At 37.4% G+C, this 25,209-nt stretch overlaps 1 protein-coding gene across 2 annotated transcripts in view; it reads left to right on the top strand.

The window, feature by feature from the left end:
- The window catches only part of Atp6v1h (ATPase H+ transporting V1 subunit H), a 73,400-nt gene that overhangs the window by 4,668 nt on the left and 43,523 nt on the right, over positions 1-25,209 (top strand). Inside the window, exons 3-7 of one of the 2 annotated variants that reach the window (XM_028773396.1) lie at positions 1,332-1,434; positions 5,748-5,837; positions 9,447-9,560; positions 11,895-11,999; positions 14,770-14,823. In XM_028773396.1, coding sequence (XP_028629229.1) covers positions 1,332-1,434; positions 5,748-5,837; positions 9,447-9,560; positions 11,895-11,999; positions 14,770-14,823 — 466 coding nt within the window. The remainder of the gene's footprint in view (positions 1-1,331; positions 1,435-5,747; positions 5,838-9,446; positions 9,561-11,894; positions 12,000-14,769; positions 14,824-25,209) is intronic. The other variant, XM_028773397.1, reaches the window with a different exon arrangement.

Raw genomic sequence — 25,209 nt, 5'->3', positions numbered from 1 at the left:
AAACAAAAACAAAAACAAAAACAAAAACAAAAACAAAAACAAAAACAGGGTCTCATTGTACAGTTCTGGTTGCCCTGAAACATATTATATAGACCAGGGTGGCTCTGCCTTTGCCTTACAGTGCTGGGATTAAAGACATGAGCCACTATGCCTGGCTAAGGAGAGGTTAATTTTTAAAGAGAAGGAAAATGATGTATTCTTAACTGGAAGAGAAAAAAAAAGTCAGAAAATGACTGTAGCACTTGACTATAAAGTGGCTTTGGGACTGCCAGATCGCAGCCAACCAATGGACTGAGCACAGGGATCCCAATGGAGGAGTTAGGGAAAGGACTGAAGGAGACTTAGCTGGCATCAGTGGGAAGGGAGGCCCTTGGTCCTATGAAGGCTTGATGCCCCAGTGTAGAGGAATGCTAGGGCAGTGAGGTGGGAGTGAGTGGGTGGGTGGGTGAGCTCCCTCATTGAAGCAGGGTAAGGGGAAATGGAACAGGGAGTTTGCAGAGGGGAAACCGGGAAAGGGGATAACATTTGAAATGTAAATAAATAAAATATCCAATTAAAAATTTTTAAAAAGTGGCTTTGGTTGTAATGAGTTTAGGGTGAGACTTTGAGTAAAAGAGGTGACATTGTATTGAATCCTTACAATGAGCCAGGTGCAGTATTAATTGTGTCTTGATTATGTAGTTCTGACCTTTATATAAGCCCTTTAAAAGTCATGTGGTTCTTGTTCTTTTGCTTAGGTAAATTAATCCAGACCACACGGAGGTCACTCAGTCACTAAGTGGTAGAGCTAAACTTTTGGATGATGACAAGTGGTAGTCAGCACTTGTCTCTTATAAATATCAAAAGACAAATTTCAACGAGTTAAAAGATGTTTACTAGTTTCCATAGTCAGGGAATACTGTTCCATAAAATGGAGTGTTTTCTGATGTGCTGACCACAGGAGGCTAGTTTAATGGGCACGGTGAGCATACAGATCAGGAAGTTCATTCCTCATGTCTAAGTTACTGTCCTATGGTGGGGATGGAGAGCCAGAATAGTAGATTTGGTTATGGTTAGGTTAGTCAGGTGTGTTTTTTGGCTAGGATTTAAACACAGGATGCTTCTTACTGTGCCCATTGACATTACACGGTTTGGGAAATTGGCTGTCTTTTCTGGTTATGTTAGACTCTTTAGTTCTGTGGGGACCAATACAGGAACCTAGTACAAAACACTGCCCTCTTGTAATTTTCTAGAACACACCAAGGAGGAAGGAAAAATATTTTGAGTTTCTGTGTCTCTCACAGTGGCTGCTTAGGACTTACTGAACAGAATAATTCATCCTTCATTTCTAGGGGACAGATGATTTCTGCTGAAGATTGTGAATTTATTCAAAGGTTTGAAATGAAAAGAAGTTCTGAGGAGAAACAAGAGATGCTTCAAACTGAAGGCAGCCAGGTGATCCTTTTATTTTATAAGGAACACTTATTTCCCTATCATTATAAAGTCTGGAAAGGCTTGGGGTATAGCTCAAGTATTAGTGTACCTAGTTAGCATGTACAAGAAAGACCATGGCTTCAACTTCCAGTCTCAAACTACAACGTAGAAATTAAAATGCTAGGAAACCAGTAATGACTATGTAATAGTATATTGTTTTATGTTATTAACATTAGTACTAACTCCTTTTCGCCATGGTAGCGATAAAACCCATTGGATTTTTGCTTGCTTGGCAAGTGCTCTACCAATGAGCTATGTTTCAGCCTTTATTATTAGGAGACAAGATACTGTTAAATTGTGCTTAGCTGGCCTCCAGATTGTGGCCCTCCTACAAAATATCTGGAACTGCAACTCTATGCCATTATAGCAATGTTTTTATTACAGTTTTGAATTCCTTCTTTTTTCTTTACTTTTTGCAGTATTGAGGATTAAACATGCCCATGCAAGTTTTCTACAATCACCCTATATTCTAGGCCTCTTTTTAAACCTTTAAAAAAAGATTTATTTATTTAATTTGTGTATAAGGGTTAGGCCTGCATGTAAGTACAGTGCAGTACATGTGTATGTGGTTCCCATGGAGCTCAGATGAGGATTTTGGATCTCTGGAGTTACAAACAGTTAAGCTGCTATGTGGGTCCTAGGAATGGAACCTGGGTCTTCTTCAAGAGCAACAAATGCTCTTAACCTCTGAGCTCTCTCTCCAGTCTTTTTTTCCTCCTTCCTTCTTTTTTTACTTTAAAATTTTATTTTCTTTTTGGAGATAAGATTTTACTAAGTTGCTGAGGCTACCTTGAACTCACTCTGTAGTCCAGGTTTTTCTTGAACCTACAAGCCTCCTGGCTTAGTCTCTTTTGTGGCAGTGATTATGTGCTTGTACAACTAAGCCTTCTGAGTTTGTGGAATAGAAGTCACTTTTTTGAAATATATGCAATATTCAAACTTGTTAGTTAAAATTATTTTTTACATTACATTATCAGTAGTAATATTTGAAATGCCTAATATAAGTAAAATATTTGAATTTGTAGCTGAAAGGGGTACCCTATTACTTTGACTATGTGGGACTTATATTTTTTTCTCATTAATTATTTATAACTATATGTTCTGGACTTTTTGAGTCCCCTGTATTTTAATCTAAAATATTTTGGTACTGCCTTCTCTTTCTTTCTTCCTTTCCTCTTCTCCCTCTCTTCACACACATAGTTATACACACTTATACTTACATATATACACACTTTAAAAAATTTTTTTTTTCTTTAAAGAGGTGATGGTGCTGCCATTGAGCCTAGGGCATCATGTATGTTAAGTTCTTGTTCTGCCTCTGATCTGCACTCATGGTCCCCTCATACTGTCTCTGTATAGATACATCCATTGATATTTGCCATGTTTATATCAAAGATGGGTTTCTATTCATTGTTTGTTTTTAAATTGTTTTAGAGCTTTTCATGTACGATAATTTAAGATATTTATTTACTTAATATGCTTTTGTAATTTATGTTATTAAACAACTATAAGAAAAAAAGCATTATTCAACCTAATAGTGTTTCTGTTCAAGAGACCTGTGTTATCACTTAGTACTTTTACTTTAGTCTCAAGACATTTTTTCAGCTTACATTCTTAATGCAAATAATGACTTTTAAAAGTAATTCTGAGCTGGGCACAGTGCACTTGCCTTTATTGCCAGCACTCAGGAGGCAGAGTTAGGCAGATCTCTATGAGTATGAGGCCAGCCTGATCTACTTAATGAGTTCCAGGACAGCTAGAGCTACATAGCTCTGCTGAAGATTGTGAATTTATTAAAAGGTTTGAAATGAAAAGAAGTTCCGAGGAGAAGTCTTCCCTTGGAAGAAGTTCTGTCTCAAAATAAACAAACAAAAATCTGGAGCTATCTATTAAGTGGATGAATCATAAAATGCTTGAAACCAATACTTTACATATTTTGGTAATTTATATATTTTTTCCTGTTACAAGGAGTTTTGAGGTGAATAGTCTTAATAATTGCCTGATATTAAGTTCTATAAATGTGATTGTTGATTACATGATTTAAACATTTATAAGGTTTTGATACACATTATAAAGATTCCTTCTTGATTGACTACCAATTTTTCATGCCTGCCAGCACTATATGAATCACTGTATCACTGTAAGAGTGGAGAAAGGCCTTAATATATGAAGAGCCTCATTAAAGGAATAAACTAGTTCTTTTGGAGTCTAGTATCTGGTGTGGTGGGCATTTTATGTTTATGCCATGAAATCAGTACCTGCTGGTAATCAAATAAAATGACAGTATATTAAAAAAGTTATATTGAGAATTATATGTGGAATTTATGTTTTGCTAAGAGATTACAATTTAATGTTTGACTAAATTATCTAAGTATTTTTAATTTTAACTTTGACAGTATTGTAAAGGTTATTTTAGAAATGCTATTGTAAGCTTAGATTTTTCTAAACCTACTTTTACTTAGGATTCTAGAATCCTTCAACATCCCTTCTAGCCCATTGACCAGAGGCAGAAGAAAAAGAAGGTTTATAGGAAAAGAGGGTTGTGGACCTGTTTAGAAGTAGTTCTTTTAGGGGATTCCACTCTTCACTGTCAGGATACCACCAGTCCAATCCAATAGCAAACACCGAACATGTATCCGTAACAGCAGTTTTATCCAGCAGAAACCTCAAGGTTCCACCGAATTGAGACATTGAAGTAGCAAGAATCAGTTGGAACATGAGAAGTTCTTTGGTCCATTTCTCTCTATGTAGTGAAGGCCAGTGAAAACCAGCAAAGTGTTGCATGACTAACAAAGACCAATGAAGCTAGCAAAGACCAATGAAGACCAGTGAAGTGTTGCCAAGTGTAGCAGTGCAAGAGTGTCCTCTCACTGTCTGTGGGGTTATATTTATATTCTTTCTAAGCATCTGATTGAGCAAAATATGATATGCCCTTTCACATGTCTGCTTCAGCAAAAGATCCTCTCACAAGACAGCTTCCAGGAAAAACATCATGAGACTTTTCACAAGACAGTTTTGAGGAAAACATCACATGACACTACTGAGTTTCCAAAGAAACCAGAAATTTCCACTTCATAATATTTAATTTAAAAAATTTGTTCCACATAGTATGTGGACTATCTGTCCATGGAAGGAATGAAAAAAAATATATTCCAGAGAGTATGTAATGTATGTATGTATGTATGTATGTATGTACATATACTTAGATGTATATCTCAGATACCACACACACACACACACACTGTTAGATACAGTAAGTTTTAGAAGAGTATGACTTTGATTAGGTATCATTTTTTTGTTGCTTCCTACATGGAGGATTTACTGAATGAGTGGATACAGAATTGAATCTTGTCAATCTGTACTGCCTTAGAGTAGGCAAAGATTTTCAAACTGTGACTCCAAACTTGTTACTGAATTGTGTTACTTATGCAAAGGCACATGTTTTGGGATGATATAAAAGACTTATATGAAGCAGTTTTAACTGTGCTTTATTTGACTTACATGCTGAATTTAGAACCTGGTGCCCAAATAAGATGCTATTCTACTGTCCATCTCATTTTCTGCTGCAGATCTATGCTTGGGCAAAAGAGTCCAAGTACAGTTCAGACTATTATAATGGTCTTGAGAAAATTGTTAGATATCAAGTTTTTGGTTCCAATTTTTATTGTGTTCTAGAGAGATCCATCTTGTTGATATGCTGTAGGGTGTAGTAGACCAAGGCTCTCTGATTGCAGTCTCCAGCACTCTTGAGTGTTCTGCTTCCAAGTTAGTCTCAAAAATAATGAATAAATATATTTTAGAATCATATTTAGTCTTTGTCTTTAAGATGTTATGCTATTATGCTGTCCTGAATAATAAAGAGTGATAATGACTAGGTGGGTATCCATAAAAACAGTAACTATTTTAAAGCTTATCACTATAAGCAGTGAAAAATCCGGCACAAGTCATAATGAAGTCCTCAGGTCTCATCGTAATGTGTATCAAAAGTACACATTTTCTATAATTGGCTATCTAATGGCATTTCTGTCTTGTTCTATAAAACAGGAATAATATATAGAAGTGGCATTAAAATTGTAAAAAAAATGAAAATAATATGCTGGTGTAGTGGTGCTTTTAGTTTCAGTACTTGGGAGGCTAAGGCAAGGGAATCTCTGAGCTTGTGGCCAGCCTGTTCTACATAGTGAGGACTAGGACAGCCAGGCCTACATAGTGAGACACTGTTTCAAAATTAAAAAAAAAGAAGAGAATAATAACATTAATTTGATGTTTTGCAGTGTGCTAAAACGTTTATAAATCTGATGACACACATCTCCAAAGAACAGACAGTGCAGTACATACTAACCATGGTTGATGATATGCTTCAGGTAAGTATTCAATAACAGCAGTTGAGAAAGGCTTCATTTTCAGGTATAATGAGGCAAAGAGGAACCTTGTACAAGTATTCTTTCAAAAATTCTTGTTTATAGTACAATTTTCAGGAGTCACAATGCTGGGTAAAGGATAACTGCATTTGTATCTGTTAAGAGATGGTCCAATGTTGTACTTTGAAATTTCACTAGCAGCATGTGAGAATAGTGTTTCTCTGCAGCCTTGCTGGTAGTGGACATTGTCAGATGTTTTCATTTTTCCTATTTGAAATGATATATGAAGTTGAATATTTTCTGTTGTCTTTTAAGGGAATGGTTTTAAATCCCATCTTTGAATTATTTGACTTTGCCTATTCTATATTTCTGTCTGGTTTAGGTCCTATTTTATTTTATGTAATGTATATGGGTGTTTTGCTTGTATGTTTGCTTGGCATCACTTATATGACTGCAGAGGCCAGAACAGGATGTTTGAATCAATGGAACTGGAATTGTCCTGTGGATTATTAGCAGCCATCTCTCCAGCCCCAAGTTTTGCTTTTTCCGTAAATTTGCAGAGTTCATTATGAGCCCACGAGACGTATACCTGTATGTATAGTGCAGCTTTTTTTCTGTTTATATTTTAATTTTGCCTATGCTTATGTTGTTTTTTTCCATGGTAAAAATTATTTTGTAGTCTAATTTTGTTGTTATTCTTGGCTTTTTGAAACAGGGTCCTTTTGTATCTGTCTGATCTGAGATTTCACTGTGTAGCCTTGAATTCATGGCAGTCCTCTGCTCAGCATTCCAAGGACTGAGATTACAGGAGTGAGCCAAACGTACCTGGATCTTAGTCTAGTTGATTACTTTTTGTTTTGTTTAATTGAGACAGGATCTTGCTTTGTAGCCCAGGGTAGATCATCTTCAAATTCTAGATGGTCTTGCCTGAATCTACTGAATGCTGGGATGAAAAGTGTGTGCCATTTTAGCCAGCCTGATATTAGGCTATGTATCTCTGTCCTTCCCTTCCCCCTTCCATTCCCATCCCTTTTCCTTCCCTTCCTCTTCACTTCTCTATCCCTTGCTCCCTTCCAACCCCCCTCTTTCTTCCTGTGTATATTTTTGCGGTACTGAGAATTGAACTCAGGTCCTTTAAACATGCTAGGCAAGCAGTTTATCATGCAATATATTTCACACATACACTCTTTAAATAGCACTTTTTGTTTTGATACAGTCTTAAAAAGTTGCTTGGATTGACCTTGAAGTCACTCTTTTCGGGTAGGCCTTGAAATTGTGACCTTTCAATCTTAGCCTTCTGAGTAGCTAGCTGGATTTCATGTCTGAGTCACCAGGCCTGGCTTCCTACCTCTTTCTACACTAAGTTGTAAAGCTCATGAAAGTATTCTTCTAGTACTTACAGAGTTTTACCTTTAACATTTAGATACTTAGTTTACTTGGAGTTGGTTCTTGTGTATGCTGTAAGGAATCCATATAACTTTATGCCTATAAGATGACTGCAGTTGGTACAGCATTATTTGTTAAAATGTCAGTCCTTATCGCTGTGGTCAGTCTTTGTCTTTAAATTTCCCATCTCTGTCTCTGTCTCTGTCTCTGTGTCTCTGTCTCTGTCTCTCTCTCTCTCTCTCTCTCTCTCTCTATCTATCTATCTCTATCTCATCTCTATATATCTATTTTTAGGTCTTCTGTATAGTTCTTTGGGAATTCATGTGTGTTCATGCATAGTACCTACCAGTTTTAATTACAGAGTAGCTTCCAGGTAGCTTTTCTCTGTTTCTCTCTCTTTTTTTTGTCTTTGTTGCTGTTGTTCTTTGTGATACTGAACATTGCTTGTCCTGATCTGTGGAATAGTTTGTTGAATGTAAAATTTAGAAGGAATAGTATGCTCATCATACTTTTTTTTTTTTAGATAGAAAAATAAAATATAAGGGATAATAACAAGGGATGTTCTTAGTATAAAAACTTTTGCATATTAAAATTTATTCCTAAATATTTTATCTTCTTTATTGTTGTTATAAATTTCATTTCTGTTCTATCATTAGTTTGGTTACTTATCCATTTATTTTATATTTTGGAATCTTAGAGATTTATTTTATTTGAATTAATTTTCAGTTGAATTTTTCTTTAGTTTATAAAGGTATACTCTGTTTAATTATTCTCAGATTGTTTTGGTTAATGTCTCCAATATAATATTAAATAGAAGTTGAGCTAGTGAGAACCCTGCTTTGTTTATGATCTTGGTGGAGGTGTCTCCATATTTTCTTGGAAGTACAACTTGCCTCTTAGGCTAAGATATTGCTGGAGTCCATGAGTTGCCCACAGACAGGATGGTTTATTGAATGCAAACCCTAATACTGATCATTCAGGGACATAGCTGAGAATTATCTGAGACTATGACTGTGAACATCTTTCTCTGTCAGCTTCTAAAGGAAGAATCCCACAAAAACCGTAATGAGTTCATACTCAGGTGCAGAAAGTGCTGCCTGGTGGTTGGCCTGACTGAAGCCATTTTAGACGTAACAGTTCATATTGGCCTTTGATTTGATGGGTCCTATGTAAAGTTTTGTGGAATTTCTTAAGATTAACAAACCTCATACAGAACATAAGAGGATATGTGATGAGCATGACCTTGCTCTGAGTCCATTTATTTTTCTGTGTCAGTGACTGGCAGGTATATTATAGCAACAATATGAAATAGCTGGCAGGCATGGAACAAGATCGGGGGGTATCAAACCTCAACAATATATGTAATTATCATTTATATACACATATATACATATATGTATGTGTATGTATATATGTGTATATATATATATATATGTATATAAAATATTTATTTTATTTTGCTTGCATATATGTCTGTGTACCATGTGGTGCCTGGTGCCAGTGAAGGCCAGAAGAGAGAATTGCATTCTCTGGGACTGGAGTTATGAACCTAAGCTAGTGCTGGGAATTGAACCCCTCCCTGTCTTATGGCACAGTCATACCCTACCATATGGCACATGCTCTTACTCACTGAGCCATCTCTGCAGTTAATTATCATATTTTGAAAATATACTCCTTTATGAAATTTACTAATGCTTTCCTTGTTAGTGTTCTGTAGTTGTTTGTGTATGAAGTTTGATTATATATACAGTATACTTTCTTGATGTTATTATGATGGTTGTTTTTTAAAAAAAATATTATTTATTTATTTGTTTAGGTTAATTTTAATAGTCAACCCAATACATTCTGTAATCACCTGGGAAGGTAGTCTCAATGAGAGATTATCTAGATCATTTTGCCTATGGACATGTTTGTGGGAGATTACCTAGGTTATGTAAATTGAGCCAGGAAGACCTGCCCACTGAGGATGGTTTCATACCTAGGCAGGGAATCCTGAATTTTATGAATGAAGAAAGTGAGTTGAACACTAGCACTCACACTTTAATTTATTCTCTTGGCTCTTGACTCTCGATAAGTAATCAGTTTTTTCAAGTTCTTGTTACTGTTACCTAATAATGACAGAGACAAATTATATATGTATAGTAGAAAAAACCATACATATTAATGGAATATAAATACGTAGGTGAGAAGCACTGTATAATCATTATATTCTTGGTTTTCTTTTAGGAAAATCACCAGCGTGTCAGCATTTTCTTTGACTATGCGAAACGAAGCAAGAGCACTGCCTGGCCATACTTTTTGCCAATGTTGAATCGCCAGGATCCCTTTACTGTTCATATGGTAAATTTTGAATTGATCACATTCTTTTCCTTTGTATATTTTATTCTTTTCCTTTTACTGTGACAAAATAACTGAAAAGAAGCAGCATCAGAGAGAAGAGGTTTATTTCGTCTCAGAGTTCTAAGGAATTATAACCCATCATAGTGGTCAAGATAAGTGGTTCTGTGGTAGTAGGAAGAGGAAGCAGGGCCAGGTTGTAAAACTTGAAGCCCTACCCTTAGGGACTTACTTCCTCCAGTGAGATTCCTGTTCCTCAAGGTTTTAGAACTTCCCAAAACAGTACATCAAGCTGGGGACCAGGCGCTCAACACAGGAGCCTGTGGGGGACATTTCATACCATATAGGAAAGGAGTTTATTTTTTAAACTGGCAAACATAAGAAACAAACCTGGGTTGGTTGTGACTTGATATTTACCTGCTCCAGAGGAGTGACTACTTTCTTAGTGGTACTGAGTAAAGAGAGGCTGATTGGGAGCTTGTGTTGGTCTGAATCAGTTATAAACTTTAATAGATGAGTGCATTCATTATGTTATTGTACATGGTGAGTTTACAAGTGTGAATAGCTCATGATTGCGTACAGCAAGAAAGATCACATTTTACTATGTAGAAATTAAATGTTTTGAAATAACTGCAGTATTTTATTTTAATTTGTTATTCTTAATATCTTGAACCTCTTGCTTTAAACTTAGCTTTAGGAACTATAGTTAGAAGAGTTTTTATGGTATCAGTGAAAACATAAAAAAGGCTGACAGAATTGGTCTGGGCCAAGCAAACTTCCTGTTCCCACTGTAGAGTGGGTTTTAGGAACCTTAGTAAATATCTTCCATTCTGAAGTCAAGGACCACTGTCAATGAAACATTTCTGTGCAAGTGTGTCCCTTGCCTATCCAAATGTGTGTTCTTGTATATGCACCTATATTTATATGTTTGTCTACTCATACTTTATATGTTATAGACACTCTTAAAAACAATTTCCAAAAAAATAATGATAAACAAAAAAAAAGCCTCAAGACAAAAGAGTCACAAGAAAGATACATTTTTTAGGAGTAATGTTTTAAAAACCAATAATATATTTTCTTTTCCCTCTTTTCAGTTGTATAGGTTTGTTTCCATTGTCTGGTGTAGTTTAAATGTCTTCATACTGTTATAAATTGATGTAGCTCTAGTTAGAGCATCATTATTAAAAGTGAAGACATAGCTAGGTCAAATTTTGATGTTATATTGCTGGAGCCTGTACATTTTGGCAAATGCTCTCCCACTGAGCTAAATTTCCAGATCACAAATAACTTTTTTTTTTAAAGACAGAATTTCATGTAACCCAGGCTGGCTTCCAACTATCTAAATAGCTACAAATGATCTTGAACAACTAATCATCCTGCCCCCATCTTCCCAGAGCCCAAGTCTGCTTCCATACCCATTTTATGATGCTAGACTCAGGGCTTCCTGAATGCCAGGCAAATACTCTTCCAACTGAACTATATTTTGTGGGTCTCTAAATAATTTTTTTAATTTAAATTACTCCGGATTAACTTTTCAAATGGAAGGTCAGTCAGACTGTTGTTGGATTACTTGTTATTGTGATTGCCCCCAGCTTATGCTGGAGTATAAATGTCAGGTGTCATTCCTAGTCATTTCTTTTTGCTTGTACATATTCTGCTAATATATTTTCAGCATATGGGTTCCAAATAGGAATTCTTTTAAATCACTTGACTCCTACTTTATTTATTGCATGGCCCATGTGCCCTAGTGCAAATGAAGGTCAGAGGATAACTTCTGGCAGTTGTTTTTTGCTACATGAGTCCTGGGATTGAATTCAGATTTTAAGGCTTATGAGTAAGCACCGTTGCCTTCTGAGATGTCTTGCCAGCCTTTAACTATGTTTTGGGTAATTTATATTGGTATTAATATTAATTCTAAATCTTATTTTTTTTCTTTTTATGATAGTTTCTTACCATGTAGCCCATTCTGGTCTCAAATAGTTGATTTTCCTGTCTCAGACTCCCCAGTACTGAAGTACTGGGATTATATATGTATGTCACCACTATGGCTCTAAATCTTATTTTGAAATGCAAAATAATCTAGGGAATGCTATGTAATTTTTTAAAGCACAATTAATTTTTGTTCATTTTAAAGGAACTATTTTAAAACACCATTTAAGTGTATTGTTTTAAGAAACGAATCATATCCCTCCCATCCTCCACAACCCCACAACCCTCAGGAATTGAGTGTTATGAAAACCACTTAGCAAAGTGATTTATAAGAGCTGTCTCTTAAGGTATAGGATGTGAGGCATAGGATATGATTGCCATTCAGATGTACTTTTTATTCATTTTCAGGCAGCAAGAATTATTGCTAAGTTAGCAGCTTGGGGGAAAGAACTGATGGAAGGCAGTGACTTAAATTACTATTTCAATTGGATAAAAACTCAGCTGAGTTCACAGGTAACAGAAATTTCCTTTATTATCCAAAAGAAATGTGGTATTAGAATCTATGTTTTCATATGTTGTTTAAGGTAAATATACTAAATTATACAGGATGCATTATTAAAGTAATTTTGCTTTGAATTTGTTAAGTAAGTCCAGCTCCAGCTGATGTGACGGCATGCTTAACTGTTCTTTCACTGGCTACAACTCAAACCTTCCGTCTTCTCTGCCACTTGAGTTTCTCTCCTTGCTTTTGAACAGTCAGGGACTTACGTTCTTTTTAGGCAGTTACCAGGATTACATAGCTTATAGAACTGTCAGGACCAAAAGGAAGCAATTTAGTGAGTGGTCACAGAGAGTTTCTATGTAGGAAAACAAATGGTCCATCAGGAGACTGCATGTGAACAGGCTCTGGGGTCAGAGACTTCCAGGGGGAGTATCTGCCTTAACCTAGGTGTTTGAACATTTATATGAGAAATCTTGGTTTGGAGGAGAGAATGCTAGAGGTTTTTGAGTGAGGTCTTTTATGCCTTACTGATTGCATAACTAAGAGTATCTTGTTTAAATGGTTACACAAAAAACAAACTGGTCTTGCATGCTGCCAGGGGAGTTTTTAACTTCAGGTAACATGTTATAGACCATTAGTCAATCTGCTTGTCCTTACCTTGGCCAAGAGTTTGTACCAGGCTTCTACGTATCCTTTGGGAAGTGTGGGGTTCCCAATCCAACTGTCGTACAATTCTGTCTTACACAGTGGCTCATTCCCACAGTATCATATGAAATTATGGGATTAAACACTTAGGTACAGTTGGGACATCCTGCTTACTGGGTTGTCTAGCTCCATGTCTCCAAGGAGAAGAGAGTTTGCTGATGTAACATCTGGGAAAATGTCAGTTATCTTTGTGTATCTTTAGAATGGGACAAAAATAGGATATTTATGATCGCTTTTGGAAATGTTTGTTTTAGGCCTCCAGTGACTGTTAGATGGTGGGTAGGACTGATGCTTGTAAAAGGAAGGAAACAAAGGCTGGCGTGGGGAAGAGTGTTCTGGAGTGAGGACCACAGCCAGAACTTGGTGTAAGGGTGGGTGACATGGAGGAGCTAAACCAGGGAAAATAATATTGACAGTTACTGTATTGTCAATTTTAGGTTAAAAATAAATATTGCTTGGTAGGTTTTAACTTAAGGCATGAGAGACACCTGATATTTTGATTAGATGTTTTTCTCTTACTGCCTTAGAGAAATTAATTTGTAGTTAGAGAATGTTTTGAACGAAATTCTTTACAACATCATCAAGCTGTAAGTTTTACTGAATTTGTAAGATATTTAAAATGTATTTAAAACATGAAAATGTATGCATGAAGATGAAAATTTAAGTTTCTAAATGTAGATCATTTGGAATCAGAATACTACATTTGGTAAACAAGAAACACTTCTCTCCCTTCATTAAAAAAATTACATATAAAAATTAAGTGTTCTTTTAAATGAATCTCATTCTGCTTTCATGCTAACTTTCTTGTAAGAAGCAGATGTACCTGAATTTACAAAGTGAAACATGGTATGAAAGAACTGCATACTACTGCATGCTCCGTGGACAGTTTATCTTTGACATTTATTCAGAGTAGGACCATTTCTATTGCGCCTCAGATGAATTGACACTCCTGAAATGATTAACACCCATTTAATGCTTGCACAGTTGTAAACGTTTCCTACGATGTGTGGAAGTCTCTCATCACTAGTGGATGAAATATTTCAGAGGCCAGAACAGTTTTCCTCAGAGTTGGGCTTCTTAGTGTTGAGTAGATGTTCTTTAAGATCTTTCTGTATCTTTCCAGTGCTCTGTCTCTGCCATCATCTTTTGGCTTTCTGATGTGGCTTGATGGCTATCCTCTGCAAATCCTTCTGCTTGCTATAGGGCACCTACTGAAGGTCCCAAGCTCAGCCTGGCTTTGCTTCTCAGAGTCTGGGCACCACCTCTGCTTGGTTCTGATCACACTGGCTTTCTTGTTACTGGCAGAAAATTCTTCCATAGCCTTTTATCAGGATTAAATTGTAAATGTGTTGTTTAAAGAAAGGTAGGATTATTTGAAATTTTATCTGCTATTTTACTCAAATGTTTTTAATAGTATGTGAAAAGTCTTTTTCCTCACCAAAAGTATTTTCTCTTTCATAAAAGATTTATAATTTCATGATTATAAAGTGGAAATAAACTTTGAAATGCCCCAGTCAGTTGCTACATTGCAATTTTTTTTTTTTTTAAGCAAGGGCAGTTTTTTTGTTTTTGTCCTTATACTTACTAGGTATGGATAAAAGAAAAAAAAAACAGCTCCCCCAAAATTCATTATTAGTTTTCTCTTGATTTGCTACATGCCATTCTGTTTGGTAATTTCTTTGTAATATTTGTGATGGTGAATATTGAGATCACTTCATAGCATTGCTTTATCTTCCTATTATTAAGTACCTATTTAAAAAAGTTTTATCAAAAATGTTGAGAGTGGTAGGGTAGGCAGTCATCTGATTGAAAACACCATTCATTTAGTAAATACTGAAGCAGAAATTTTTGCAAGCTTCACCTTTGAAACTTATCTTGTGTCTGTTAGACTACTGTTCAGCTCATAGTAATCTGTTGATTATCTGGTGGAGGATAATAACTTTTATATCATCTTTATGTTCTTTATAAAGTAGGATTAGGGAAAATGATAAAATTCATCCAACTCATTTTATAAGCTGATAGGTTAGGATAAAATAAAAAACAAAACTAAGTAATAAGTCATTTATTTTGTAATAGAAACTTCGTGGTAGCGGTGTTGCTGTTGAAACAGGAACAATCTCTTCAAGTGATGTAAGTATGTTCCTTCCAATTGACTGGTTTCTTAACACCTTGAAAATAAATTGTTTTGACTCACAGGCATTTAAAAACAAGAAGATTTTTACTAGTTCCACAAATGTAAATCCTTGTATCTGATGTGTCACCTCCCCACAGTGAAGTTAATTCTATTGCCTTTTTTTCTGGGAGATACAAATCCTGCCCTTCTTTGTTGCTATCTTTGCAGGACATCCTATTTTAGATCTTTCAATCAATGTAAGATGTAGAATTTTGGTATACTGCACAGGAGATTAATCATGTCATTTGTGTCACAATTCAGTAGTTTGTGAACTGTGTGGTCTGACCTGGGTATAAATGATGCTTCAGTTGACTGATAACACAGAACCACTGTTGTGCTGAAGCCTTTGTAGACTGTGGTGCACAGCATGTACCTCCTTACCCCTTCTTCAGCCAGTCTCTTCCCACTTGGAAGTGGTTAAATGTTAATACTAATAGGACTATAGGTTCTTAGCTAACATCATCTTTCTCATTTGGGAATGGTTTAACTTTGCTGTATTTGAGTAGCTCAGGGACTGACCATAAGTTTGAACAAATAAGGACAGATATGGTTTGGAGCCAGGGGATAAAACCTTCAGGACAAAGGAGAGAAACAGGAGGTAGATGTAGCTACATGTGATGGAAATACCTAAGGGATGCTAGAAAGCTGGAAAAGCTCTGTCTAAACCATGTAACAGCTGTATTGATTATTATAACGTACATTATCTGAATGGAATATACCTGCATGTTTGTGTAAAAATGGACATAGTTTCAAAATCTACATTGAAAGCTAGTAGACAAGCTTCCCTTTGGAACATGGGTTGAAAGATGTGATGAATATTGTGTGAAACCAAAAAAGAAGTTTGAAGTATAATCAGAACAATGTATAGAGAGTTAGATGAATCCACTAGGCCCAGAGTGAGGAGAGAAAGCAGTAAACAGGAAGAAGATTTAGTTGGTTTCTGTTTGTTTGCTTTTTTTTTTTTTTAAACGACAGTGCTTCTCTGTGTAGTACTGGCTGTCCTGGAACTCACTTTGTAGAGCAGGCTGGTCCTGAACTTAGAGATCCACCCGCCTCTCGGCTTTGAGTGCTATGCCAGTTTTATCTGCATGTATGTCTATATACCCTATCTACAAAGTGGAGGCCAGAAGATTAATTTGGATCCCTGAGACTGGATTTACAGATCCTTATTAGCTGCCACATTGATGTTGGGAATTCCCCAATATTCTGGAAAAATAGCCAAGTCTGTTAACTCCTGAGTCATTTACCACCCTCCACTGACATTTTTATTTCTTGTGGAGTTTCTATTAGTATGAAGTTCAGAAAAGTTGATTGTATTTTATCTTAGGAGGTATTTTTAGAATAATTGTTTTATAAGCTTATTTTAGTGGTTTTTTTAATTCAAATTTTTATTTCTATTTTTTTCAACTTTTTTTTAAAATTGGATGTTTTATTTACATTTCATATGTTTTCCCCTTACCCCACCCCCCACTCACCCAGGAACCCCCTATCCCCTAATCCCTCCTCCTGCTTCTCTGTTGATGTACCCCAACCTATCCACCCCACTCCCCTCCCCCCCCAATTCCCACCCCTTGGGGCGTCCAGCCTTCAGGAGACCAAGGATCTCTTCTCCCACCTATGCTCAGCAGGGCCCTTCACTCTTACATGTACAGCTGAAGCCATGGATCCCTCCTTAAGTGCTCACAGGCTGGTGGTTTAGACTTGGTTGGTATTGTTGCTCTCCTCATGGGGCTGCAAACCCTTTTAGCTCCTACAGTCTTCACTCTAACTCCTCCATTGGGAACCCCATGATCAGTTCAGTGGTTAGCTGTGAACATTTGCCTTTGAATATGTCAGACTCTTGCATACTTCTGAGGAGACATCTATATCAGGATCTTATCAGCATGCACTTCCTGACTTCCACATCAGCATCTACCTTTGGTGACTGCACATGGGATGGATACTCAGGTGGAATGGTCTTCAGACGGCCCCTCCTTCTGTTTCTGTCCCTCACTTTGTCTCCATATTTGCTCCCTTGAGTATTTTGTTGCTCCTTCTAAGAAGGACCGAATCACCCCCACTTGGTCTTCCTTCTTCATGAGCTTCATGTGACCTGTGAGTTGAATCTTGGGCATTTCAAGGTTCTGAGCTACTATCCAGTAATCAGTGAGTGAATACCATGTGTGTTCTTTTGTGATTGGCTTACCTCACTCAGGATGATATTTTCTAGTTCCATCCATTTACCTAGGAATTTCTCGAATTGATCGTTTTTAATTGCTGAGTAATACTCCATTGTGTAAATATACCACATTTTTTGTATCCATTCCTCAGTTGAAGGACATCTGGATTCTTTCCAGCTTCTGGCTATTATAACTATGAACATATTATAACTGCTATGAACATAGTTGAGCATGTGTCCTTGTTATATGTTCGAGCATCTTCTGGGTATATGTCTAGGAGTGGTATAGCTGGATCCTCAGGTAATGCTATGTCCAATTTTCTGAGGAACCACCACACTGATTTCCAAAGTGGTTGCACCATCTTGCAGTCCCACCAAAAATGGAGGAGTGTTCCTCTTTCTCCACACCCTCAACAGCTTCTACTATCACCTGAGTTTTTGATCTTAGCCATTCTGACTGGTGTGAGATGGAATCTCAGGGTTGTTTTGATTTTCATTTCCGTGATGACTAAGGATACTGAACATTTCTTTAGGTGCTTCTCGGCCATTCAAGTTTCCTCTGTTGATAATTCTTTGTTAAGCTCTATACCCCATTTTTAATAGGGTTATTTGGTTGTCTGGAGTCTAATTTCTTGAGTTCTTTGTATATATTGGATATTAGCCCTCTATCAGATGTAGGATTGGTAAAGATCTTTTCCCAATTTGTTGGTTGTCATTTTGTCCTATTGACAGTGTCCTTTGCCTTACAGAAACTTTGCAATTTTATGAAGTCCCATTTGTCAATTCTTGATCTTAGAGCATATGCCATTGGTGTTCTGTTCAGGAACTTTTCCCTTGTGCCCACGTATTCGAGGTTCTTCCCCACTTTCTCTTCTATTAGTTTCAGTGTATCTGGTTTTATGTGGAGGTCCTTTATCCATTTAGACTTGAGTTTTGTACAAGGAGATAAGAATGGATCAATTTTCATTCTTCTACATGTTGTCCTCCAGTTGAACCAGCACCATTTGTTGAAAATGCTGTCCTTTTCCCACTGGATCGTTTTAGCTCCTTTGTCAAAGATCAAGTGACCATAGGAGTGTGGGTTCATTTCTGGGTCTTCAATTCTATTTCATTGATCTTCCTGCCTCTGTACCAATACCAGGTAGTTTTTATCACTATTGCTCTGTAGTACAGCTTGAGGTCAGGGATGGTGATTCCTCCAGAAGTTTTTTTATTGTTGAGAATAGTTTTTGCTATCCTGGGTTTTTTGTTATTCTAAATGAATTTGAGAATTTCCTTTTCTAACTCTGTGAAGAATTGAGTTGGGATTTTAATGGGGATTGCATTGAATCTGTAGATTGCTTTTGGCAAGATGGCCATTTTTATTATATTAATCCTGCCAATCCATGAGCATGGGAGATCTTCCCATTTTCTGAGATCTTCTTTGATTTCTTTCTTCAGAGACTTGAAGTTCTTGTCCTACAGATCTTTCACTTGCTTGGTTAGATTCACTCCAATATATTTTATATTATTTGTGACTATTGTGAAGGGTGTCATTTCCCTAATTTCTTTTTTAGCCTGTTTATTTTTCATGTAGAGGAAGGCTACTATTTGAGTTGATTTTATAACCAGCCACTTTGCTGAAGTTCTTTATCAGATTTAGGAGTTCTCTGGTGGAAGTTCTGGGGTCACTTAAGTATGCTATCATATCATCTGCAAATAGTGAAATTTTAACTTCTTCATTTCCAATTTGTATTCTTTTGACCTCCTTGTGTTGTCTAAGTGCTCTGGCTAGGACTCTGAGTACTATATTGAATAGGTAGGGAGAGAGTGGGCATCCTTGTCTAGTCCCTGATTTGATTGGGATTGCTTCAAGTTTCTCTCCATTTAGTTTGATGTTGGCTACTGGTTTGCTGTAAATTGCTTTTACTATGTTTAGGTATGGGCCTTGAATTCCTGATCTTTCCAAGACTTTTATCATGAAGAGATGTTGAATTTTGTCAAATGCTTTCTCAGCATCTAGATGATCATGTGATTTTTTTTCTTTGAGTTTGTTTATATAGTGGATTACGTTGATGGATTTCCATATATTGAACCGTCCTGGGATAAAACCTACTTGATCATGATGGATGATTGTTTTGATGTGTTCTTGGATTCGGTTTGCTAGAATTTTATTGAGTATTTGTCCATCGATGTTCATAAGGGAGATTGGTCTGAAGTTCTCTTTCTTTGTTGGGTCTTTGTGAGGTTTGGGTTTGAGTTTGTACCTATTGTAGCTTCATAGAACGAATTGGGTAGTGTTCCTTCTGTTTCTATTTTGTGGAATAGTTTGAAGAGAACTGGTATTAGATCTTCCTTGAAGGTCTGATAGAATTCTGTACTAAAACCATCTGGTCCTGGGCTTTTTTTGGTGAGGAGACTTTTAATGACTGCTGCTATTTCCTTAGTGGTTATGGAACTGTTTAGATGGTTTATCTGCTCCTGATTTAACTTTGGTACCTGGTAATCTGTCTAGGAAGTTGTCCATTTCATCCAGGTTTTGTTGAGTATAGGTCTTTGTAGTAGGATCTGATGATTTTTTGAATTTCTTCTGTTTCTGTTGTTGTGTCTCCCTTTTCAGTTCTGATTTTATTAATTTGGATACTGTTGCTATGCTCCCTGGTTAATCTGGGTAAGGGTTTATCTATTTTGTTGATTTTCTCAACCAGCTCCTGGTTTTGTTGATATTTTGTATTGTTCTTTCTGTTTCTATTTGGTTGATTTCAGCCCTGAGTTTGATTATTTCCTGCCTTCTACTCCTCCTGGGTATATTTGCTTCTTTTTGTTCTAGAGCTTTTAGTTGTGCAGTCAAGTTGTTAGTGTATGCTCTCTCCAGTTTCTTTTTGTAGGCACTTAGAGCTATGAGTTTTCCTCTTAGCACTGCCTTCATGGAGTCCCACAAGTTTTGGTATGATGTGTCCTCATTTTCATTGAATTCTAAAAAGTCTTTAATTTCTTTCTTTATTTCTTCCTTGACCAAGTCATCATTGAGTAGAGAGTTGTTCAGTTTCCATGTGCCTGTGGAATTTCCATTGGTTTTGTCATTTTTAAAGGCCTGTCTTAGTCCGTGGTGATCTGATAAGATGCAAGGGACTATTTCAATTTTTTTGTATCTGTAGTGGCCTGTTTTGTGACCAATTATATGGTCTATTTTGGAGAAGGTACCATGAGGTGCTAAGAAAAAGGCATATTCTTTTGTTTTAGGTTAAAATGTTCTATAGATGTCTGTTAAGTCCATTTGGTTCACAACTGTTAATTTCAAAGTGTCTCGGTTTAGTTTCTGTTTCTATGATCTGTCCATTGCTGAGAGTCGGGTGTTGAAATCCCCCACTATTATTGTGTGAGGTGTAATGTGTGTTTTGAGATTTAGTAAAGTTTCTTTTGTGTATGTAGGTGCCCTTGCATTTGGAGCATAGATGTTCAGAATTGAGTGTTCACCTTGGTAGATTTTTCGTTCCATGAATATGAAGTGTCCTTCCTTATCTTTTTTGATTAATTTTGGATGAAAGTCGATTTTATTTGATATTAGAATGGCTACTCCAGCTTGTTTCTTGGGACCATTGGCTTGGAAAATTGTTTTCCATCCTTTTATTCTGAGGTAGTGCCTGTCTTTGTCACTGAGGTGCGTTTCTTGTATGCAGCAAAATTCTGGGTCCTGTTTGTGTATCCAGTCTGATAGTCTGCATCTTTTTATTGGGAAATTGAGTCCATTGATGTTAAGAGATATTAAGGAAAAATGATGTGGCTTCCTGTTATTTTTGTTATTAGAGGTAGAATTATGTTTGTATAGCTATCTTCTTTTGGGGTTGCTTTTTCTAGGTTGTAGTTTCCCTCCTTGTGTTAGCATTTTCCATCAATTATCCTTCGAAGTGCTGGGTTTGTGGGAAGATATTGTTCAAATTTGGTTTTGTCATTGAATATCTTGGTTTCACCATCTATAGTGATTGAGAGTTTTGCTGGGTATAGTAGTCTGTGCTGGCATTTATGTTCTCTTAGGGTCTGTATGATGTCAGTCCAGGCTCTTCTGGCTTTTATAGTCTCTGGTGAGAAGTCTGGTGTAATTCTTATAGGTCTGCCTTTATATGTTACTTGACCTTTTTCCCTTTCTGCTTTTAGTATTTTTTCTTTGTTTTGTGCATTTGATGTTTTGATTATTATATGATGGGAGGTATTTCTTTTCTGGTGTAATCTATTTGGTTTACTGTAGGCTTCTTGTATGTTTATGGTCATTTCGTTCTTTAGGTTAGGGAAGTTTTCCTCAATAATTTTGTTGAAGATATTTACTGACCCTTTAAGTTGGGAATCTTTACTCTCATCTATACCTATTTTTGGTCTTCTCATTGTGTCCTGAACTTCTTGACTTCTTGGTTATTTTGGGTTAGGAGTTTTTTGCATTTTGCATTTTCTTTTTTTTTTTTTTTCAAGACAGGGTTTCTCTGCATAGCCTGGGCTGTCCTGGAACTCACTCTGTAGACCAGGCTGGCCTCGAACTCAGAAATCCGCCAGCCTCTGCCTCCCAAGTGCTGGGATTAAAGGTGTGCACCACCACCACCGGGCTCATTTTGCATTTTCTTTGACAGCTGTGTCAATGTTTTCCATGGTATCTTCTGCACATGAGAGTCTCTCTTCTATCTCTTGTATTCGGTTGGTGATGCTTGTGTCTATGACTCCTGATCTCTTTCCTAGGTTTTCTATCTCCACGGTTGTCTTCCTTTGAGCTTTCTTTATTGTTTCTATTTCTATTTTCAGATCCTGAATGTTTTTGTTTAATTCCTTCTTTGTGTTTTCTTGCAGGTCTTTAAGAGATTTCTGTGTTTTCTCTTTAAGGGCTTCTACCTGTTTATTTGTACTCTCCTGTATTTCTTTTTTTTTTCTTTCTTTCTTTTTAATTTATTTTTTTCTCAAATCGTAATTCATTCACAGAGGGGTTATAAACACAGAAAGGCGGGATGTGGGGAAGGGAATGACACTGGAGTGTGGGTGTTCAGGAGGAATACAGATATCTTCAGCACCGGGTATCGGCTGGGTGAAGGTTCAAGGGACAAGTCACTATGACTCTGCCTATGACTCGCTTGTCCTTATCTAAGTTGGTATTGTCTGCCAAGGCTACCTATTTACAAGGTCTATGACTAGTCAGGCTTGTAGATTTCCACAAAAGCTGCCTGTTGACATTAGCTTATAGCCATCTGTTTCAATGTTTTTCCACTGAGACCCAAGACTTGGTATTAGTATACATGTATGACAGGCCTATTGCTGATTTTAGGCCTGTGGCTGATTTTAGGCCTTCAGTGTGTAAGCAGGGCTGCCCCTGACATCTCCTCCCTTCTCTAAGTATAGAAGGGCTGTGGCAATTCTAAACTTTCAAAGGCGGGGGTAGAGGCCTGACCTCCAGTATTTGAAGGGGACCTTGTAATGGCTCCAGTCCCCCTGTCATTGCCCAGTGAGGCATGAGGGCCATACCCGTCCTGATATCTTTTTCCTGGAGAGGGGATACTTTTGACATCAACCCCTATGCAGTCAGGCTTGTCCCTCAGGGAACCCAGATAGATATTTTTATCTTTTATTTATATTCCCTTGCAGTGCTCAGCCTCACAGCCTAAGCAAGAATTCAGATCACCTGTCAGAGGGGTTTCTGGGTGGCCCCTCTCTGATTGGTCTAAGGGCAGAAGTCCCCCCTTTTAGGTTGGGTGTAGATAGGTTTTGGGAACACCCTGTATAAAGTAACAACCTCATCTTGAGTCTTGTGGTCCTCCATAGCTAACTAATGATAATGTATCTGAGTAGGTTTTGCTACCAAATTATTTATCTGCTGTATCACAGAGTTAGTCCACCTATTTGAGGGCCAGGGATCAGCAGAAAAAAGCAAAAAGAACCCAAATAATGGTCCGAAGATGGGAGGAAATAGGGTTGACAACCTTGGAGAGGCTGAAAACCAATTCTTGTACCAGCATTCATCTGTCTCTTTCCCTCTCTGATTTTTCTCAGGGCCTTCACTGACCTATTTCATGCTCTCTTTAACCCTCCTTGTCTTGTCTATGTAAAGGCAACATTCTTCTTTAAGGGCTGTACACAGTCAAGAGCTGTATACAGCCTTTCTTATTGTAATAGAGTAAATCAAGTCCAATAAGGATCTTTGCGATTTTAGGAAGTCTCTTCAGACAGCGAAACAAGGGATTTCTTCAGATTCGTGATGTCAATCTCTAGCTGTTTGATGTTCTTGTCAGTGGCCCTTCAAAGGTCTGAGTAGTAGAAGTTCGGAGGCCAGCATCTGGATTAGAACTTCTAACAGCAGACATAACGGGTGATTCATTTTTACCTGGGATGTTGCCTGAGTTAAAGCTCCTGGGAGTCCCTCTTTCTCTCGGTTTTCTGGGCTTGGGTACAGGGCTGCCGCCTGTGACCTGCTCTATGCTCGGGCCCAGACCAGAAGAGTAGTGTTTAACTTAAAAAAAATCTCTCCTGTATTTCTTTAAGGGAGTTACTTATGTCCTTCTTAAAATCTTCTATCATCATCATGAGAAGTGATTTTAATTCTGAATCCTGCTTTTCTGGTGTGATGGGGTGTCCAGGGCTTGCTATATTGGGAGAACTGGGTACTAATGATGCCACGTAACGTTGGTTTCTGTTGCTTATGTTCTTGCACTTGCCTTTCGCCATCTGGTTAACTCTAGTGTTACCTGTCCTCTCTATGTAAGACTGGAGTCTGTATTTCCAGTTATCTTGCTTGTTGCAGAGCTCCTCAGAGTCCAGTTGTCTCTGTGGTCTTATCATCCTAATCTCGTGGGTGGAAGAACTCCTGGGACTCAGGCCACCTCTTGGATCTGGAAATCCTTCCTCTCTGGGTGCGGTGGTTCCTCTAGGATGGCTCAGGATAGGAATGTCTCCACAAGTACAAACCAGCTAGGTGTCTGCTTCTCTGAGTGCAGTGGCGCCTTGGCTGCTCTGAGTGCAGTGGGTCCTCTAGGATTGCTCAGGATTCAGTGTCTCCACAGGAGTAGACCAGCTCTGTGTCCACTACTCTGAGTGCAGTCGCTCCTCTAGGATGGCTCAGGGTTCAGTATCTCTATAGGAGCAGACCGATTCTGTGTCTGCCCCAGCCAAAAGGACCAGGCAGGGGCAGAAGGGAAGTGGAATTCCAGAGGGGCGTGGTTTGGGTAGCTGCTGTGTCCTGAGCGCCCCTGGATCCCAGATGTAACTCTGTGGCTTAGGGAGTGAGATGGGATTCTTACTCACTGCTCTGAGTGCAGTCGCTCCTCTAGGATGGCTCAGGATTAAGTATCTCCACAGCAGCAGACCAGCTCGGTGTCTGCCTTAGCCAAAAGGATTTTAGTGTTTTTAATACATTAAACCTTATATATGTAGAGGTAAGCTGAGCTGTGGTATGTGGTATATGTAGAAGTTCTTAGTTTATACTTTTCTGTTCATTGTATTAGGTAGAATTGGTTGTGCCAGTATTGGCTTACTGTAAATGGTTTATCTCATAGACACACACACACACACACACACACACACACACACACACACACCATAAATAGTAAATATAAGATTTCATACCTTGTCTTTAATTTCCCTCAGGCAGACTCTCTTAATTTTTCCTGAGTTCTTTTGTTTTTGAGTTAGGCACTGATTTCAAAAGCAGACTTCAAGTTGAGAATATTGCCAGCCTTTTCTTTGATATTATTTTAAAGGGCAAATCTTAGCTAGTATTTATTGAGCACTTACTATGTAACTACCCATGTTACTAACTTTATATTTACATTGTCTTTTATAGCTTTTTATTTATATGTTATTTGATGTAGGTTATAATGTTAGTTACATCTTTTGCAAAAGCAATGAGGCTGGGCAAGAAAGCTAATCATATAGCTCATCATATAGCTAATGAATGTCAGAAACACTAATGCAGTACATTGCTTATTGAGAAAATTGTTTCTAGAGGCACCTGAACTGGAATTGACTATTTAGGTATTTCTCCAAACCATTGCATAATGCAGGACTTTTGTTATATCTGTATTATGCCTTTGGATAGCTTTTAGATTGTTAGTGTGAAAATAAGTTTGGTAGGCTGCATTGTGCAATATTGCCACTTGAGGGCAGTATAAAGCAGCAGTTGACACTGCAAAGTGAGATCCATGACTCTTTCAGAGGCTTCATTAATAAGTAAAGGGTT

This window comes from Grammomys surdaster, unplaced genomic scaffold, assembly GCF_004785775.1.
Source record: "Grammomys surdaster isolate TR1022 unplaced genomic scaffold, NIH_TR_1.0 226, whole genome shotgun sequence".
NCBI classification, from domain to species: Eukaryota; Metazoa; Chordata; class Mammalia; order Rodentia; family Muridae; genus Grammomys; species Grammomys surdaster.
The sequence above is the reverse complement of the archived record's forward strand: the minus strand, read 5'-3'. Positions and strand labels throughout refer to the sequence as shown.